Below are 21,062 nucleotides of genomic sequence, written 5' to 3'. Positions count from 1 at the left end.
CATTCAGTGTGTCTTGCTGCAAACCATGCAGGACACTCCTTGGTACCATGGCTGCCTTTGTGGCCTAGGGAAAAGCCTTTGTCATGAGGAGTCTCACTGAAAAGCAAGCCTCGCTCGTTCCTGCTGTTGCCATTGTCCAGCTGTCCCTCTCAGCCATAGTCTTGATGTGTGTGATTTCAGTTACCTGAGGTCAACTGCACGTTAGCGATACTCAAGGGAAAATTCTAGAAACGAATGGTTCATACATTTTAAATAACCCTCGTGACTACAGGAAAAGAACTGACAGGATGAGTTCTCTCTGCTCTCTCACCTCAGGATCTCTGTCAAGCCCTAGAGTCCCTTAGCAGCACAGTTACTGCTTTCTCGGCCAGTGCCCAGAAGGTGGTAAACAGAGAGTCCTCCACCCAGGAGACTGCAGCCCTACAGCAGCAGTATGAGGAGATACTACACAAAGCCAAAGAGAGACAGAAGGCACTGGAGGACCTGCTGGCCCACTGGCAGAGGTGAGCAGCTCTTGGCTTACTCTCCATGGTGGATGGGAGAGTGCATAGGAACTGTTCTCTAGGTCAGTGGTTCTCAATCTTCCTAAGACTGAGACCCTTTAACACACTTCCTCATGTGATAACACTCTCAACCATAAAATCACTTTTGTTGCTACTTCCTAACTATAGTTTAGCTACTGTTATGAATCATAATGTCATATTGTAAATATTTTTTGAGATCAAGGTTTTCCAAGGGGTCATGACCCACAGGTTGAAAACTGCTGCTCTAAGTGGTGGGTAATAATCACCCTAGATATAAGACGAGTGAATTCGCATGTCTACTATGAGGTATCATTGAGACATAGACCGGAGAGTAGAGAGGGAGCATGTGTATCTTTATATATTTTACAGATATGAGAACACGTGTGTGAGGGTTACTATGCAAAGGAATGAAGTTTATCACTTTGACATGAAGGAATTCCACAGCCAGTGTACATGACTTGTGACAGATCATGTTGGACTTGCTGACCTGGAGATTTTTGTCTTCTAGTGTCTTAGTTGAAATCATACAATTTTTCTCTCTGTTTTGTTAGGTTGGAGAAGGGACTATCACCCTTCCTGACCTGGCTGGAGCGATGTGAAGCCATAGCACGCTCACCAGAAAAGGACATTGCTGCAGACAGAGTCAAAGTAGACAGTGAACTGCAGTTAATACAGGCAAGTTCAAGCAGGGTGAGGACGGAAATGGAATGGTCTTGTGTGCTTGCATTTTAAAGGTAATTTATTGATTAAACTCTTTAACTCCCTTAATTAAATTTAACCATTCGGAAACCATCCTTCACCATCAAGATGCACTGAAACAAAGAGAGCACTCTGGACTAAAGACACAATAGCAATGGGAACTTCGTGGTGACCTGTGTCCATGGTGTCTTAGAGAATTCTATAGCACTGTGTAGCATCTGAGTATCATTCAGCTGAATGTCGCTGGCATCCAGGAGAGTAGGGAGATGCAGAAGTGATAGATAAGCTATATCTATGGCTGCAAGTATAATAGCTCTTCCTTTGAACGTATGTGATTTTTTTTAAATGAAGTGGGGTTTTTTTTGTAAGAAATACTAGAATGTAGAAAGAAATCAAGAGTGACTGTTGCATTCAAGAATGACAGGAAGAAAAGACGAAGGCCCAGTGGGAAGACAGAAAAATGATGTAGCTAAAAACATCCTTGAGAATTTTCTAAACTTAAATGAAAAAACCACTTTTATTATTGAAGCTGCAGACAATATGAATTATTTTGGTTTATTAATAACGTGTTTAGAGGATGCTAGCGGTGCCAGAAAAGTCAACAGGCAAACTTGTTTCTAAAGAGAAATTGATTGTATGGTAGATACAAGCTTGACTTTCTTCACCACTCTTCAGTGTAACTAGAAAACAAAGCAGGGGCCTGCTAGTTTTATATTGTTTCTAGGGTTGGGGATTTAGCTCAGTGGTAGAGCGCTTGCCTAACAAGCGCAAGGCCATGGGTTCGGTCCCCAGCTCCGAAAAAAAAGAAAAGAAAAAAAAAAAAGAGGGCTACTTTTATATTGTTTCTAGAAGTCTTACCCAGAAGACCCGTAGCGTCTGAACCTACTGCTCACCTTCTGGCTTCTTTCTCCATGACTTTGGGAGGATGGTGTGTCTTTTCCTCCTCTAACTTATGATGCTTAAGTGTTCTTCATCTTCCCTAAAAGTGCTTTCCAGAAAGCCCGGGGCTGCCCTAGTGACAAGGGGGTCACGACTCAGGTTCTTTTACATGTGTGGAAAGGTAGTTTCAGAAAGAGAGGCACATACCCACTCTCTGCTTCTGTGAGGCTTGTGTTGGTCTCCTTGTTCCTCCTGTTCATTGAATGAAGCAAAAGATATTGACTGGGTACCTGCCGTGAGCCAGGTGCCACGTGGAATAATGACGCTGTACACATGAACAAGGTTTAGGCAGTGAGAGAACGAAGAGAGAACACACACCTCTATCACAGGGTCTGAACACTGCACTGTCAGTCGAGTCCCCTCTGGACTGAGGCCTGACTACATTGTTCATATCCGGCTCACCTCCTGGCCTTGCTTACCAAATGTCTTCTCTCAGGTGTCCTCCCTAGCATTGAATCCAACTCTGCCCGGGAGTCTTCCTTGCAACCATAGGCGGGTACTCCATCCCTTCCTGCCCCGGCAGAATTGTTTGCATCCTGTGTGGGACCTCGAGAGGAAGCAAAAAAAAAAAAAAAAACAAAAAAAAAAAACAGCTTAATGAGTCTTCACTACTATGAAATGTCATCTCATTTGCGACCATTTTAACTGCTGTCACCTTTGTCCTTTCTCTTGTTAGTAAGAGCTAAAGGTTTTATGTGGCCTTGAAAACCCCAAGAAGCTCATTGCCTAATTCATCAAAAATAAAAATAAAGCCAATGTATTATGTAGAAATAAAATGAACAGTTCTTAAGTTCTTCTGTCTGGGCTAAGAAAGTCTCTAAACAGAGCAACACCATATTCCCAGTGTTTGGAATAGCATCTTGACTTCCAGTGGAAGTACAGTGATCTCTTTTGCAGTAGATTTTCCTTGATTCTCTTTGTCTACTCAATGTGAGAAAAACTCACAGCTCCAAATTTGCCTGGCCCAATACCCAAACACTGAAAACTCCTACAGGCCTTACTATTATTTAAAAACATGTGTCAAAGGTGATCTAGAGCCAATGATAAAGCCAAGCGACAAGTCTCTCTGACCTTTTCCATGCAAAGCCAGCCTCCAGCGATCCTCTGGGTCAGTCCTGTTAGACTGAGGCCTATCTTGCATTCTATTCTTCAGGCTCTGCAAAATGAAGTCGTGTCCCAGGCCTCGCTCTACAGCAATCTCCTTCAGCTGAAGGAAGCTCTCTTCTCAGCGGCCTCCAAAGAGGATGTGGCGATGATGAAGCTGCAGTTGGAACAGCTGGATGAACGCTGGGGAGACTTACCGCAGATAATCAGCAAAAGGTTAGTTCTTCACAGAAGGGCTTCTAATAATGCCCCTTTGACTACAAGGGTGAATGGTATGTTTTGAACTTATTTAATGTGGCTGTTCAAGGACTCATTCTGGAAGAGATAATACCTACTTCATCATATATTTGAATCCAGGCTTCATATTGATCCATGACATCCGTCAGAAGAGAACAGGAGTTATCTATTCCAATAAATTACATCTGGCTATCACCCTTAGTGTGGGCAGTGGGGAGGTATGGGGGTTGGGGTGTTTCTGGAAGCTGGGCAAAGAAGGAAGGCTTAGACTGGAGCTGGGTGGGACAGGCACATGAAGAGGTACCCCATGGCATGTGGTGATGACGCTGTTGGATCAATGGGCACGACTCAGATGTGGTTGATGGGTGACTTGGTGGGGAAGCCCAGAGAAGGAACAAGCCATCACAGTGGACAGGTGGACAGTGGTTCACTGAGACCAGGAAAACCATGAGAAAGGCAGAGCATGGGGCTTTGAGTGTACTCAGAGGTCTGGCTTGTCTGTGTATAACTGTTTTACTTTGCTCAGGAAATAAGTTCCTTCCCCAAAGTGTAGCAGGAACCGTTCTGTTCATGGCCACTGAAAGACCCACTCTCCCCAACAGGATGCTTTTCCTCCAGTCCGTGCTGGCCGAGCACAGGCAGTTCGATGAACTGCTGTTTTCCTTCTCTGTCTGGATTAAGCAGTTTCTCAGTGAATTGCAAATGACTTCAGAGATAAATTTAAGGGACCATCAAGTGGCTCTTACCCGACACAAGGTAAAATGGATTCTTTCAAGATGGCAAATAGATGCATTTAGAAAAGAGTTTGTCGCCTTTCACTGACCCGGGTAGATCTTATTTGCTCAACCTGTGATCTAAGGACCTGAAAAGATGGGGTGGACTACAGTCTAATGCTGTAGACAGCCTTGCTTCAGTTTCTGTGTACTTTTACACTCGAATGTAACAAAGGCAATGAGCCAAGGACGGTTGTGACAGGAAACATGCAAATAAAGATCAGTAAGCACATACTAAATATTAACAGAGTAACCCTTTCTCAGAACTTTCTCAGGACAGACAAACTTAAACACAATTGCCTTGTGTGTAGCATAGATTGTTTCTCAGAAAGCAAGAAAGCAAGGCAGAAAGGCAATATCCAGATTCAGGGTACACTGACCAGATTGGGTTCTAGAGCAATGATCTGATATGCAACAAGAATAAATAAATATAAATTTATCTATATAAATAAATAAATTGGGCCTTATATAAATGTTTGTCACAGGAGGCACAAAGTCACTTCTAAAAACAACCCAGGAAACAAAATGCACCTGAGGTAAAAGGCCCTCTGCCTTTTTTTTTTCTGGCTCTCCCAGGCCCCTGAAGACATTGCTCACCATGCATCGTCCTTTTGAATGTATTCTGTCAAAAGTCTTTAGTTCAAAGGAACAGCACACTTAAATACATACATGACAATAATGTTGGCTTTTTTTTATTTGTATGAAAGATGGCTTAATAATTGAACTTAGGGATCCAGCCAATGTGTTGGGCAGGTAAATCAAACAGACGAAAACCACTTTGGGTAAATCAGGGTAACTCCAGAAAACAAACAAACAAAAAGCCACCCTGTAAGTTGTAGCACAAAATGTTAAGGATTTCCAGTTTTGAGTTTTCCATTTTGTTTTGGTCCAAAAACCAAAGACACACAAATTCCAGTGTTTGAAAGACTCATTTCTTTTCATTTTTTACTCAGTATAAAAGTGGGTGCAGTCATGAATTATCAATATTCTTCTTACTCATAACCTATGAATCAAATCTATTGTGGTACTATTAAAATCCAAAATCAGATATCGATCAAGCATTGGAATGCTAGCGTTTCCTTATAGACTCTGTATAAAACTCTTAGTGTTTCTGAGTATTTATTCTATGCTGGCTCTGTGTCCTCTCTGTGAAAGGAAAAGTAAACCTCCAGTAAACAGGAGACAGTTTTACAGCTTAAAGCAATGATTCTCCACCTGCAGGTCAGGACCCCTTTGGGAAATCGAATGACTCTTTCACAGAGGTCACATATCAGATATCCTGCATACCAGGTATTTATATAACAGTAGAAAAATGACAGTTATGAAGTAAAAATGAAAATAATTTTATGAGGGTCACCACAACATGAGGAACTATATACTAAGGTGTTGCAGCATTAGAAGGTTGAGAACCACCAGCTTAGAGGAAGGCACTGGTTGAAACCTGTGGCACTCCAAAGAGGCTGAGATGCTGTTTTCTGAATAACTCAATTTCAAAGGATTGGCTCTCAGGTTATTCACTGACCAGAACCAAAGACTTTCAAAAAACTAACATCTCAAAGGGACAGGGAGATTGGACCCACTTAGTGGGTTTTCAAGAGAAAAGTCTCTTAAGGACAAATGAGGGGTGTGGAGTGAGAAGTTGTTTAACTGCCAAACTGGGGACTATTTAAAGGAATCATGGTCAAGATTAAAACAGTAATGGTTTCTTAGTGGGGGGAGCAATGTTAACACTGATGAAAATCTTCTGCTGGATTTTTAACTATAGTTTGTTGTGAGTTGGTCAAAAATCCTATACAGTTGTCTCAAATAAAACATAAATGAGAAAATAATTAGGTCAGAGTTGTGTTCTATGAGGCATACATACATGAGCAAAATAGGAACACATATAAATGTTTACAAAAGCTTCTACACTACAGATAACTGAAAGATACTTCATTTATTTTTAATTATGTAAATATGCGTGCATATATGTGGGTTTATACATGTGAAATGCAGATGCCCACCAAGGCCTGGAAAGGGCATTGATTGTGAGCCTTCAGGAAGGGCATGAATCACTTGTAACCACCGAGGCATCTCTCCAGCCTCTGTGGATGACTTCCAATAACTAAGCTACAAGCCGAGGAAACAGCTTGGTCAGTAAAATGTCACCCAGGCACAAGATCCAGAGTTTGATCTCCAGGATCATGTAAAACACACAGACATGGTGGGTAGCATGTATTCATAATCCTAGCTCTGGGAAAGCAGTGATAAGTTGATCACTGAGGCATGCTAGCCAGCCTGTCTCACCAAATCGGACACCTTAAAGTTCATTGACCACAAAGAGGAGAGCAATTGAAGGAGACACCCTTCATGTTGACCTCTAGGCTCGACATGCATGTATGCAAACATGCATGCCAAGACACATATGGATAAGTGCATACACACACGGAAATACAACTAACTAACTAACAACTAACTAACTAACTAACTAACTAACTAACTGCTAGACTATCAATTGACTGCACTATCTACAGTGAGATTGCAAACCTTTTTGTTTGTTTGTGCTAACTGTAGTGTGCCTGAGATTCAGAGCCTCTCTTCCCTTCCAGGACCATGCCACAGAAATAGAGAAGAAAAGAGGGGAAGTAAAACATCTTCAAGGTCACTTAGCACAGCTGAGGAGTCTGGGTAGAGCTGAGGACCTTCACCCACTGCAGAGCAAGGCGGACGACTGCTTCCAGCTCTTTGAAGAGGCCAGTCAGGTAGTGGAGAGGCGGAAGCTGGCTCTGACCCAGCTAGCAGAATTCCTCCAGAGGCATGCCTCTGTGTCTACTCTTCTGCATCAGCTCAGGCAAACAGTGGAAGCCACCAAAAGCATGAGTAAGAAGCAGTCTGACTCCCTCAAAAAGGACCTTCATGATGCTATTCAAGACGTGAAGACATTAGAATCCAGTGCTATTGGTCTGGATGGCACCCTGACCAAAGCCCAGTGCCACCTGAAAAGTGGGAGCCCCGAGCAAAGGACGTCCTGCAGAGCCACCACCGACCAGCTCTCTTTAGAAGTAGAGAGGATCCAGAACCTTCTGGGAACCAAGCAGAGTGAGGCGGATGCCCTGCTGGTATTGAAAGAAGCATTCCAGGAGCAGAGAGAAGAGCTGCTGAGAAGCATTGAAGACATCGAAGAGAGGACGGACAGGGAGCGGCTAAAAGAGCCCACCCGCCAAGCTCTGCAGCATAGGTCAGAAACCTGATGGATGCTGGTCTCTGCTGCTTGTTCTGAAGTTCATTTTCCTGCAAAGCTTTAATGGTGCCCTATGTGGGCAACTTTGCATTCTCTTTGCTCTGTCTCTTTGTGTGTGTGTGTGTCTCTGCCATCCCAGGGATGTACACACTCCTCCCATTTCTCTCTCTCTCTCTCTCTCTCTCTCTCTCTCTCTCTCTCTCTCTCTCTCTAGATAAATGTGCACTTGGAAATTGTTAAAATTTCTTTGATTTCCCTAAGGACCTTCCTAGGGACAGTGTATGGACACTCTGAGACCTTACCTACACAAGAGCCCATACATCCTAGTATCTATTATCTTATTCTTGCAAGCAATTTCTTACTATCAAGAATGCAGGCAGAAGGGTTGGAGAGATGATGGCTCAGCAGTTAAGACCATGTGCTGATCTTGCTGAGGAGTGGGGGTTGACTCTTAGCACCCACATGATGCCATACAACCCTTTATAACTTTAACTCCATATTGAGGGAATGTGACACACTCTTCTTGCCTCTCTGGGCACCAGACATACACATCCATCCATCCAAGTACTTACACATACACATAAAATAAAAATAAATCTTAAAAAACCATAATGAATATAGGTAAAAATCCCTAGAAATGTGTGGTTCTGATGATAAAGGGATCAGAGAATTCCTCCCTGAAGAGGTAGGTAAGGAGTGCTTTGGTCAGGACTGGCAAGCTTATCGTTTGAGAGTGACCAATGGTAGAGCTGAGGCAGTGGATAGAATGGTTCTCCCTTGCAAAGAGTCCAGCAGAGAGACAGGTGGTCACCTGACGTCGGTGTTCATTACTTAAGGGGAAGTCAGTGAGCTTGGCAAAATGGTTCTCAGCACTGACTTTAACCCTTTGCCTGGAGGAAGCAGGAGGCAGGCAAGAGGCTTCGAATGAAGATGGAGATTTTCCAGGAGTGTTCAATGCTAAGGCAAAAGAGCTGGGAACCAGCTCCCTTAATAGATTTGAAAGTGATCTTCATTCACTACTGTAACCTCCACTACAAACTTTCTTTTTTTCTTGGTGAATAAAGCCTTGTTACTGTTGAAGAGATTGAAGCCAGGCTTAGGCTTTGAAAGCAGAGAAACTCTCAAGTGTGCTTCCGCCTGGGTCAACAGTTGATGCAAATTATTGTCTCTGCCAAGACAACTGTCCTTTGTGCAGCTCTAATCAGAACCAGCCAGGAAGCAAAGCCAGGAATGTGGTTTTCATCAGAAATACAGAAGGCACCTTATCATATCATTTGGCATAAATATGTATCAGAATGGTTTAAAAATAAATTAGTAAGAAGGAATAAGGTTTGAGAAAGTAAAACTAACCTTCAAAGTAAAGAAAGAAAATATTTCCCGTAGCACATCTAGGGAGTTACCAGAAGCATTATTAGTGGAAAATAGCATACCTCTCTCAGCTCAGGCCAAGCAGACAGGGCAGTGTGTGTGTGTGTGTGTGTGTGTGTGTGTGTGTGTGTGTGTGTGTGTGTTTATGTGTGTAGGTTGGGGGTTGATATTCTCAAACTGCTGCAAATGAAGGCCCAAATTGGGCTCCAGAACCCTGTTGGTCTCTAATCCACTAAAAAGCATTTCTGGGTTTACCCAGTCTTGGCTATATGGAAGCCTCCCTATCCTGTAAGCACTTCGTACCTACATGCGCAAGGTGTGGAGAAGGGGAACATCCGCCTGCTGCCACTTTGTGAGAAGATGGGTGAGGGCATAGAATGCATGTGTGCACTCTACAGCACAGCACCAGAATGCATGGATGAAATGAGCCAGTGGCCTTCTGCATGGTCACATATTATACATGGGTAGGCACATATATTAGGGGACATGAAATCAGAATTGCTCTCTCACACCAATGTTTTATTAAAGGCAGTAACTTGGGGTTTTCATAAAGCTTTAGTAGAGCTCTTTTGATTTTAAATGAAACAACTTTGGTGCTAAAGTATAATTATATATAATATTAATATAATTATATAGGGATCCTAGAGCTTAGAAAATTTTTCTATGATAATGCAGAAAATAAAAGAATTCACTTACTTAGCCGATAGCGCTAGCCTTCTTTGAGAACTCTTGTACTATAAAAAAAAAAAAAGGCAAGATAAAATTTCAATGGAAGGTTGAAAATAAGGGCGATTTTCAATATTTTCTGAGGTGTAGTCATTTTGCACAATGACTTTGTTATCACTTGTTACATACTAGTTTGATTGTTGTGTCGAAAGTTAGCCTGGCTGTGTTAATGTCTGCTCCATGAGCTCATAGAGTTAGAGAGAGGAAGTATTGGTCCACGGCTTCGGGAAATTGACACTAAACCAGCATTTGAATTTCCAGGTTGAGAGTGTTCAACCAGCTCGAGGATGAACTAAACTCCCATGAGCATGAGCTGTGCTGGCTGAAAGACAAAGCAAAACAAATTGCCCAGAAGGACGTTGCACTTGCGCCTGAAGTGGATAGGGAGATAAACCGCTTAGAGGCGACCTGGGACGACACTAAAAGACTGATTCATGAAAAGTGAGTTGGAAACCTCTTGATTCTGCTGTCAGAGTTTCCTACTCAATTCATGCTGCTGCTGTGAATGGCCTGTTGCTTTCTGAACATGTGATCAACAGCCTGATGGCCTTTTATCGCTGTAGGTATTTCAGGTCCTGCTAGGAACATCAAAACTTTAGTCCTTCAGAAATGTGTTAAAGTTCTTCTCTTCCTATGGCAAACATATGTGAAGTTAATGTTTAAAACGAATTATTAAAATAAGAGTGCCTAAAAGGAATTATTACCAGCCATTGCAAGATGCTACAATGAGAATTTTAAACTTTACTTTTGTTATATTACCTTTAGTTGAGTTAGTTATATTTTCATATCTTATTGCCCATTTTACTGTAAAGTTCTCTCCTTTCCCCCTAAGGAATTCTATGGCAAATGCATTTGGTGTTGTCATTATTAAGTTTCACAGTGTCTGTTCTAACAATAGAGAACCCCCCTCATGTCTCATCCTGGCGCTCCTCTTCTCTTCTCTTCTCTTCTCTTCTCTTCTCTTCTCTTCTCTTCTCTTCTCTTCTCTTCTCTTCTCTTCTCTTCTCTTCTCTCCTCTTCTCCTCTCTCTCCTCTCCTCTCCCCTCCTTTCCTCTCCTCCTCCCCTCCCCTCCCCTCCCCTCCCCTCCCCTCCCCTCCCCTCCCCTCCCCTCCCTCCCTCCCTCCCTCCCTCCCTCCCTCCCTCTCTCTCTCTCTCTCTCTCTCTCTCTCTCTCTCTCTCTCTCTCTCCAGGAACTGTCCTGGCAACCTTGGACCACTTCGCATCTGTCCTTTCATTTCTTCCACACATAGGTTTGCATATAATAGATGTTGTCATTGGGTGTGAATAGTTCGGTTTTTAAATATGTAGCTGCAAATTCCATTGATTGGATGTACCCTAGGTAATATAATCATTTGTTGATGGTCAAATGATGTATTTCTAGTGTAGATCATTACATATTGAATATTTATAAATATTCACATTTCTGTTTTTTGTTTGTTTTTGTTTTGTTTTGTCTTTACCTAAGTGTGGCTGTTGGTAAGCTTTTGCTTAAATGTATAAGAGACTGATAAGTAATTTCAACAAAGTATCTATACCAGGCAGTGAAATCTCCAGAAGATATACATTGTTTCTCATTCTTACTATTGTCAAGTTTTACACATGTAATTGATTGATTGGTTACCTTCTAACAGACATATAGAGAAAGGTACCTCAGATTTTAATTTGTATTTGCCTGGTTAATGAAAATAGGGGTATAATTCTTTTTAGCTATCTCTATGTTTCTTCTTTAATGAAATACTTACTGAAATTGCTTAGTTTTTTGGTTTGGTTTAGTTTGCTTTGAGACAGAGTTTCTCTATGTAGTCCTGGCCGTCTTGAATTTGGATCCACAAACCAGGCTAACCTCAAACTCACAGAGCTTCCCTTGTCTCTGCTCCCAGAGGGCTGACATTAAAGGATGTGTCCTACTACCTCTCAGAAATCAGCTAGCTTTTTAAATTGTTGTTGTTGAAGTTTTTATTACAACTGTATAATCCCAAAGATAATTTCTACATAATTTTATAGGAAATTGACAATTCAAAATGTTTTATGTTAAAAACAAAGAGCCTAAAGTAGCTAGTAATTTTGTGAAAAGGTATGTCTGGGAAGATACCTCAGTGGGTAAAGTGTTGGCTTTCCAAGTATGAAGACCTGAATTAGCCCAGCACCCACATAAAACAGAGGTTGTGCCTTCAACCTCAGCACTGGGAGGTGGAGGCAGGAGGACTCCTTAAGCTTGCTTGACAGCCAGATTAGATGAAATGGCATGCTCTGGGTTCATTGACAGAGCCTGATCCAAAAAATAATGTAGAGATGAATTAGAAAAATATCCAACTTTGACATCTGGCCTTCACAGGCATACACATACATATGCACATACACACACACAAATGAGAACACATAACTATCATCTGTTTTTTATCTTATAAAAAGGAATTGTAGGTCTTACCTGGGTCCCTTATTGTTTAAGCTGAAGAAGGATTAAATAGAGCAGAAGAACAAATAAGATGGAGAAATGAATCATTCACTCACAGGCAATGCACTTTTGATAATGTTGCAAGGCACCTCCATGGAGAGGTTCTCTTCAGTGAAGGATGCTGGGACATTTGGACACTCACTTGCATACATTTAAAGAAGGGAGCCTCAGACCTCTTCACAGCATGTACAAAGGCCTTTGAAGCAAAACTGAGAATGGCTTGTATCATGACTTTTAACATAGGTTTTTAACTTAACCACATCACCGAAACATTGTTTTGTTTCATGTGCTAGTGGTTTCTTTCTCCCCACATCCCCTCTACTTATGACATAAATAAATAAATAAATAAATAAATAAATAAATAAATAAATAAATAAATAAATAAATAAAACCATCTTAAAACTTGAAATATTTGGGTGGCACATGTAAGACCGAGTTTGAGAGCAGACTGGATTTAAATTAAGCAGTATTGACGTCAGTGGGGAGACCATGGTTGGTATCCATGCCCATCTCTGAATGCAACTGTGCAATGATAGACTAAGTCTAATCCAAGGGAGCTCATCCCTCTCCTGATGTGTGGCAACTGAGATATTTCCTTACTCGTTACAGCCAGGGCCAGTGCTGTGGACTTATTGACTTAGTAAGAGAATATCAGAACCTGAAGTCAGCAGTGTGTAAAGTTCTGGAAGATGCTAGCCACGTCGTTGAGATGAGAGCTACCATAAAGGACCAGGAGGACCTTAAGTGGGCTTTTTCCAAGGTAAAATGCAAGTGCATTTGTTTAAGTAGTCTAGCATGCTTGCCCATACATTTTACTCTTCAAGCGATTGTCTCTCTGCAAAGTTGTCCCTGTTTGTACATTTAGATGTGGATGATTTCTGTTAATGGTTCAATTCTCTTTTTCTAATACTATATCCTAAATTTTTAATTCAAGAAAATTATACATAAATATACATAATAAATGCCTTTATATGTGTATATATATGAATATATATAGGTGTGTATACACACATATATATCATATGCATACATATACACATGCATATACAATCATTAGTTTCTGCCCATAGCTGAACAAATTACATGTCAAATGTTTTTAAACCCTTATCACTAGCTGTTTTACTAATTAAGGAAACATTTTTGTCCACAGCACGAAACTTCCAGGAATGAAATGAATTCTAAACAGAAAGAGTTGGATAGTTTTACTAGCAAAGGCAAACACTTGTTATCTGAGCTGAAAAAAATCCACAGTGGAGATTTCAGCCTGGTCAAGACAGACATGGAGAGCACCCTGGACAAATGGCTGGATGTAAGAGCGCCCCCTGGTGTCCGTGAATGGCTTGCACACAGGTTCCTCAGCCAAACCAGTAGAGGAGTCACCAGACTGACTTTTTAGAGTCAACTCCAAAGGGAAGAAAACTAATGCTCACATAGTAGCTGGAGATAGTAAAAAGCTACATGAATTATTCTGACAAAACTTACAGATTTCTGGAGTTCCATTTGATAACTTCAAGTATGACAAATTGCAATGTAGAATGTTTCCCTTCTCAAAATGCTGATGTTATGGATAAAATTGATAAGATTTGTTCATATCTAATAGAAAATTAAATCACAATAAATAGTAATTTGCAGTATTGAGGCTATAGTTTTGCAAGCAAGAGCATCGAGCTTGTAGTTTAAAGGTGTGGCTTTTAGTTTTTGGACCAGCATTCATCAATCAGCCTCATGACCAGATGCTAAATATTTTTTCATATCATAGATATGCTGAAATCTAATTAATGCCCATCCCTATATCACAGCATTACAAATAAAAGTACATATAGTTGTAATGACATTTTTGAGAATTTTGGAATTTTGGTTTTAGAAAAACAAAAATATTATATAAAAAAACAAAACTATTGTAAGAATGTGCTTTTGTTTTAATCCCAGGTATGGGATATGGGGCAGCTTCTGACTATCATTTGCCTCGTGCTCTATCAGAGGTGTGGTCTTGCTAGCTGCAGATAGTTTCTGCGACTGTGTGACATATGGAATTCTGGGAACTTTTCAGAGTGTGTAAAAATGACAATAGTCATGGTTGATGAAGAAATAAGAAGAAAAGAAATTAGATTCAGGGATCTCTTTCCTTTCCTTTCTCCCCTCGATCCTTCTTTTTCCCCTCTCCTATTTATGGCGAGGGGGTAGAAAGGGTGAAAAAAAGAGGAGAGAAGGGTGAAAGAAAGAAGAACCCACAAAGTAGCAAAGACTGGATACATAGAGTGCTGCTCTGAAAATACAGGGCTGAGGAGATGGCTTAGAGGTTAAGAACATTGGCTGCTTTGGGAGAAGGCCCAGGTTTGATTCACAGCAATTACATAGCAGCTCACAGCCATCTGTAACCTTAGTCCCCTGTTCTGACCTCTGCAGGCACTGCACACGTGTGGTCATATACATACAAGCAGGCAAAACACCCACACACATACAATAAGTTTAAAAAAGGAAATAAAATAAATACAAAGTCACCCTGCAGAGACCTCGTTCCCATAGACTCTCGTGCAGTGTGTGACACCTCTGTCCGTTCTGGTGTACCCTTTGTCATTATGTAATTAGCTATGCAGCTTACAAATGAGAAGTGAGTGTCTCAGATGCAAACAACCCTCCCATCGATGGATATAGTCTGAGTGATAGTTAGCATTTAAGGTGCACTAATTAATTTACAATAACTACTTTAAAATGTCTTCTGTCAGGATATATTTCATCTTATTGAGAAAGCCTTTGTGGGGGAGTGAGGGTCCCAGAACCTCATAGTTTGATGACCCAGCTCCTATTTTCTTTCCCAGGTATCAGAAAGAATTGACGAAAACATGGACAGGCTGAGAGTGAGCCTGTCCACCTGGGACGACGTTCTATCAAGTAGAGATGAGATTGAAGGCTGGTCCAATAGCTCTCTCCCACAGCTGGCGGAAAACATCAGTGACCTGAACAACAGTCTCAGAGCTGAAGAATTCCTGAAAGAACTGGAGGTAACTGACAATGTGTACACGTAGAGATTGGAGCACATCACTTTACAGAATGAGAAAAAAATTTCTAAGTCCATTCTGCTCTTTAAAGTTTATTAATTTTAATTTTTAAAACTTATTTATTCACTTTACATCCCAATAGAGGTCCCCCTCCCAGTGCCTCCTTACATGGCTCCTCCCCTATCCTCCCTCCCTTTCTCCTGTGGGAAGGGTGAGTTTCCCCAGGGTAACACCCGACCCTGGCACATTAAGTCACTGCAGAACTTGGCACATCCTCTCCCAGTGAGGCCAGACAAGACGGTTCAGTTACAGGAACTGACAGCTTCCACTCCAGTTGGGGAACCCCCATAAAGACCAAGCTGCACATCTGCTACATATGTGTGTGGGGGCTTAGATCCAGCCCATGCTTCCTCTTTTGTTAGTGATTCAGTCTGGGAGCCCCCAAGGGTCCAGGTCAGTTGACTCTGTTGGTCTTGTGGCATCACGATCCCCTTCCCATTCTACTCTCCAAAGTCACCAATGAATAAGACAAAAGTCACCTAACTTCAGCTGTTGATTTAAAACATTGATTAGGCTCTAGTTCATCAATTTTAAAAAATGTTTCATACTTGGCTCTGGTATTAGTGACCTTTCCATGGCTGTGTTAGAATATGCGAACAGAAATCAGCTTTGGAGAGAAAGGGTTTGTTTAGGCTCACAGGTCCAAGAAGCAGCAGAGGCAGCATGGTGGCAGAAGGTGTGAGGGTGGCCGGCCACAGTTCATCTTTACACGGAAAGTAGACAGAGAAGTCGGACAGTAGGGCTACAGTGTTAACTTCCCCATTAACATATTTCCTCCAGCAAGGCATTCTTTTTTTTTTTGGTTCTTTTTTTCGGAGCTGGGGATCGAACCCAGGGCCTTGCGCTTCCTAGGTAAGCGCTCTACCACTGAGCTAAATCCCCAGCCCCCCAAGGCATTCTTTTAAAGCTTCCATGATCTTGCCCACACCCGCGGATCCCGGCCCGCAGCAGCTCTCTGCTCCCAAACCCCGTGGGAGAGAGACCTCACCGCCTGATCAGGTGGGCACTCCTGAGGCTGCAGAGAGGAGGAGACCACCAACACTGCCCACCCCTGCCCACATCCCTGGCCCAAGAGGCAACTGTATAAGGCCTCTGGGTTCCCGTAGGGGAGGGCCCAGGAGCGGCAGGACCCCTGCGCCTAAGACACCGCCGGAACCTGAAGGAAACAGACCGGATAAACAGTTCTCTGCACCCAAATCCCGTGGGAGGGAGAGCTAAACCTTCAGAGAGGCAGACACGCCTGGGAAACCAGAAGAGACTGCACTCTGTGCACATCCAGACGCCAGAGGAAAACACCAAACGTCATCTGGAACCCTGGTGCACAGAGGCTCCCGGAAAGAGCGGCGCAGATCTTCCCGGTTGCTGCTGCCGCGGAGAGGACTTAGGCAGTACCCCACGAGCAAACTTGAGCCTTGGAACCACAGGTAGGACCAACTTTTCCCCTGCAAGAAACCTGCCTGGTGAACTCAAGACACAGGCCCACAGGAACAGCTGAAGACCTGTAGAGAGGAAAAACTACACGCCCGAAAGCAGAACACTCTGTCCCCATAACTGGCTGAAAGAAAACAGGAAAACAGGTCTACAGCACTCCTGACACACAGGCTTATAGGACAGTCTAGCCACGGTCAGAAATAGCAGAACAAAGTAACACTAGAGATAATCTGATGGCGAGAGGCAAGCGCAGGAACCCAAGCAACAGAAACCAAGACTACATGGCATCATTGGAGCCCAATTCTCCCACCAAAGCAAACACGGAATATCCAAACACACCAGAAAAGCAAGATCTAGTTTCAAAATCATATTTTATCATGATGCTGGAGGACTTCAAGAAAGACATAAAGAACTCCCTTAGAGAACAAGTAGAAGCCTACAGAGAGGAATCGCAAAAATCCCTGAAAGAATTCCAGGAAAACACAATCAAACAGTTGAAGGAATTAAAAATGGAAATAGAAGCAATCAAGAAAGAACACATGGAAACAACCCTGGACATAGAAAATCAAAAGAAAAGACAAGGAGCTGTAGATACAAGCTTCACCAACAGAATACAAGAGATGGAAGAGAGAATCTCGGGAGCAGAAGATTCCATAGAAATCATTGACTCAACTGTCAAAGATAATGTAAAGCAGAAAAAGCTACTGGTCCAAAACATACAGGAAATCCAGGACTCAATGAGAAGATCAAACCTAAGGATAATAGGTATAGAAGAGAGTGAAGACTCCCAGCTCAAAGGACCAGTAAATATCTTCAACAAAATCATAGAAGAAAACTTCCCTAACCTAAAAAAAGAGATACCCATAGGCATACAAGAAGCCTACAGAACTCCAAATAGATTGGACCAGAAAAGAAACACCTCCCGTCACATAATTGTCAAAACACCAAACGCACAAAATAAAGAAAGAATATTAAAAGCAGTAAGGGAAAAAGGTCAAGTAACATATAAAGGCAGACCTATCAGAATCACACCAGACTTTTCGCCAGAAACTATGAAGGCCAGAAGATCCTGGACAGATGTCATACAGACCCTAAGAGAACACAAATGCCAGCCCAGGTTACTGTATCCTGCAAAACTCTCAATTAACATAGATGGAGAAACCAAGATATTCCATGACAAAACCAAATTTACACAATATCTTTCTACAAATCCAGCACTACAAAGGATAATAAATGGTAAAGCCCAACATAAGGAGGCAAGCTATACCCTAGAAGAAGCAAGAAACTAATCATCTTGGCAACAAAACAAAGAGAAGAAAAGCACACAAACATAACCTCACATCCAAATATGAATATAACAGGAAGCAATAATCACTATTCCTTAATATCTCTCAACATCAATGGCCTCAACTCCCCAATAAAAAGACATAGATTAACAAACTGGATACGCAATGAGGACCCTGCATTCTGCTGCCTACAGGAAACACACCTCAAAGACAAAGACAGAAACTACCTCAGAGTGAAAGGCTGGAAAACAACTTTCCAAGCAAATGGTCAGAAGAAGCAAGCTGGAGTAGCCATTCTAATATCAAATAAAATCAATTTTCAATTAAAAGTCATCAAAAAAGATAAGGAAGGACACTTCATATTCATCAAAGGAAAAATCCACCAAGATGAACTCTCAATCCTCATCTTCGATTGGTTTATATACAAGTGTGCAATTTCTAGGCTTGAAAGTAAAATGATGTTATCTGGTGCTGGATAGAGGAGACTTATTTTTTATTATGGCAGCTTGCTATTTTTGTAACATGATGATTTGGTTGAACACAATAAAGTACAGTAGTAACTGATCTCCCCTTCTTCCTGGATGAGTGAGGAGATGATTAAATGTTGATGTCAGCATCCTTGAGCATATTCAGATGAGCTTCTGCTTCTGTTGAAAAGGATGCTGTGTTTGATTGTGGTCCGAAGCTTTGAAGCACTACTTGGCATCTCCTTCCTTGGAGGTCTCACTGTTTAAACGTAACAGATTTGATAGCTTGTTGGTAAGGTGAGGTCCAGCTTGTCTCCACTAGGTCATCTTCATGTGAATCCGGTGGTTATACGGTTTTGTTCTAGGGATATTTCATTTTTTTAATAACGGTTTTAGCTGACATTCATGGAGAGAATGAATCCTTAGAACTGTGCCACTAGTGAAAGGAAATCCTGTCTAGAGTATGTTTCTTTACAAAGCTGTGTCACACCATCCTTTGGGCCCTCTGCTGGAAAAGTAGAATCAAGTCTCAAATAATGCCTTTTAAATTGTATCCTCTAGTATTATAGATGTAGGACAGTACTGTATCATACCTCTGTGGATGTAAAATAGCTTGTACCTGCTTTATGATACGTAGTAGTGACCGTGCTTTATCAGAGCTGTTTTTAATGATGTTGCTCAGAATGTTTTCTTTCCAGATGATGATTGAGAAGCTAAATGGTGCCAGGTACCACAAGAGTAACAGAACTGTGCTGTTTTCTCAGGTTTTGTTTTTTTACTTTTTTTTTTTAATGGAGTGTGCTGGATGTCTCTACAGTTTTGTTCAGATGACTGCAGAACCTGGAAAAGCTGTTGCTGCTGTTGATGCATAACACACTGCTATTATTGGTCTTTTTATATAAATATAAATATATATATATATATACAGATGTATAATTTGAATTTTTTGAAACTTTAGCTGTGCTGTCAACTTTGGAAAAAAGTATCCCCGTTCACTGTGTTGAGTTGGACTGTACAGAAATTAACAGCCATAATGGTCTAGAAATGTTGAACTTAAGTTTTTTCCATTTGTACAGGGGTAACACACTGTATTAAATATGTAAGGTCTTATCTACGTGGGTTTGATTACAAAAACTAATAAAGTATTCTCTAAATTAAAAAAAAAAAAGAAAAAAAAAGCTTCCATGATCTTTCCAAAAACAGTGCCAACAAATGGTCATCAAGTCTTCCAATATATAGCATTTGGGGACATTTTTCATTCAATCCATATCAAGGAACTTCAAACATTAGTACAAAAAAATTTCATAAACTGTCCATTTATTCTGATAATATGGTACCTTCCTTTGTGAAACCCAAATAGAAAATGGTTGTAACCTTTTGCACCTATTGTTCTTCATTCAGAACAAAACCATGTCTTTGACTGAGAACCTACATTGTGCTGTGGTTACATTTGGTGCCATGTTATACTTTATTTATGGCAATAGAAGGAAATTAGAGTTAGAAAGTGCGTGACCTTTTTAAACTGCCCTGGCTTATTTTAAACTATTTTCAATCCCGTGCACTGCCCTGATTTTGAAACTCATTCATGGCTAGATTCTGGTGATTTGATACAACCTGAGTCAGCTGGGTCAAGGGCCCCTCCACTGAGGAATCACTTCCGTCAGACTGGCCTCTGCAGCATTTCCTGATCAATGACATGCAGGAGGGGCTATCCCTGAACAGGTGGCTCTGTATGAACGAACAGGCTGTGGGGAACCAGTCAGCGAGCATCCATCATCCATGCTTCTTGCCTCTTCTGCTTGAGTTTCTGCCCTCACTTCCCTCAGTGATAGATTTCCTCTCCATGTTGCTTTTGGTCATGGTGTTTATGACAGGTAAAGTATTTGCTGTGTATGCATAAAACCCTGATCTTAAAACCCCAGACCTCTCCTGAAAGCCTGTGGTCTGTCTAGAATCATATCTCCAAGAACCAGTGGCCAGCCTGGGATCCTGAGAGCATGCTGGCTAGTCAGACTAGCTAGACCAACAAATTCTAGGCATAGTGAGAGACCCTGCCTCTCTGCATAAGATGGAGAGTGATTGAGGAAGATACTCAGTGTTGACCTCTGTGCTTCACACATATGTGCACAGAGCAACAGATAGTGCACACAATTTTAAAAATGTTCAGTGGCAATTAGGCCATTACTAAAAATTAGAGAGCTATTTCAAAAGGTATGTAATTGACTGTCCTCTTGGTAAGGGAAGAACCTATTCCCTTTCTGTAGCCTGGTGCATGGCACAAACAAAGACTCAGATGAATGTGGTTTGATTTAAATGGACTGCCGGTGTTACCTAGCATCTCTAACTCAAATAGGTTGTGAGAGATTTTGTAATCTAGTTTCAATTTCTATGGCTTTCAGAACTCAAGAAAACTATTCAGATTAAACATCCAGACATAATGAAGAATCCCAAGGTCTTTTTAGTTACTGTGCTGGAGTCATGTGGCAGGCTCATAAAAAGTAGTTGTTAGGAATTGTGTAAGTCAACATTCAACACAATCATTTTTTTTAAGAAAGAGAAAAACGTGAGCTGGAGAGTTGGCATGGTGCTTAAAAGCATTGGCTGCTCTTCCGGAGAACCTGGGTTCAAGTCCCATTATCCATATGGTGGCCCACAATTTTCTGTAACAGTTCCAGAGGAACTGACCCCCTCTTCTGGCCTCTATAGGAACAGTACATGCTCATGATGTGCAGACAGACCTACATGCAGGCAAAACCCCACAATATAAAATACT

General features: G+C 41.6%; 1 protein-coding gene across 37 annotated transcripts in view; it reads left to right on the top strand.

Moving 5' to 3' along the window:
* Positions 1 to 21,062, top strand: part of Syne1 (spectrin repeat containing nuclear envelope protein 1) — a 477,397-nt gene that overhangs the window by 188,160 nt on the left and 268,175 nt on the right. For all 37 annotated transcript variants that reach the window (NM_001419849.1, XM_087580487.1, XM_087580698.1 and 34 more), the window contains 9 exon segments: positions 316 to 503; positions 1,076 to 1,199; positions 3,316 to 3,482; positions 4,106 to 4,259; positions 6,865 to 7,493; positions 9,852 to 10,031; positions 12,656 to 12,806; positions 13,197 to 13,355; positions 14,866 to 15,048. In NM_001419849.1, coding sequence (NP_001406778.1) covers positions 316 to 503; positions 1,076 to 1,199; positions 3,316 to 3,482; positions 4,106 to 4,259; positions 6,865 to 7,493; positions 9,852 to 10,031; positions 12,656 to 12,806; positions 13,197 to 13,355; positions 14,866 to 15,048 — 1,935 coding nt within the window.

Source organism: Rattus norvegicus, chromosome 1 (assembly GCF_021556685.1).
Source record: "Rattus norvegicus strain SHRSP/BbbUtx chromosome 1, alternate assembly SHRSP_T2T, whole genome shotgun sequence".
Taxonomy (NCBI): Eukaryota; Metazoa; Chordata; class Mammalia; order Rodentia; family Muridae; genus Rattus; species Rattus norvegicus.
The sequence above is the reverse complement of the archived record's forward strand: the minus strand, read 5'-3'. Positions and strand labels throughout refer to the sequence as shown.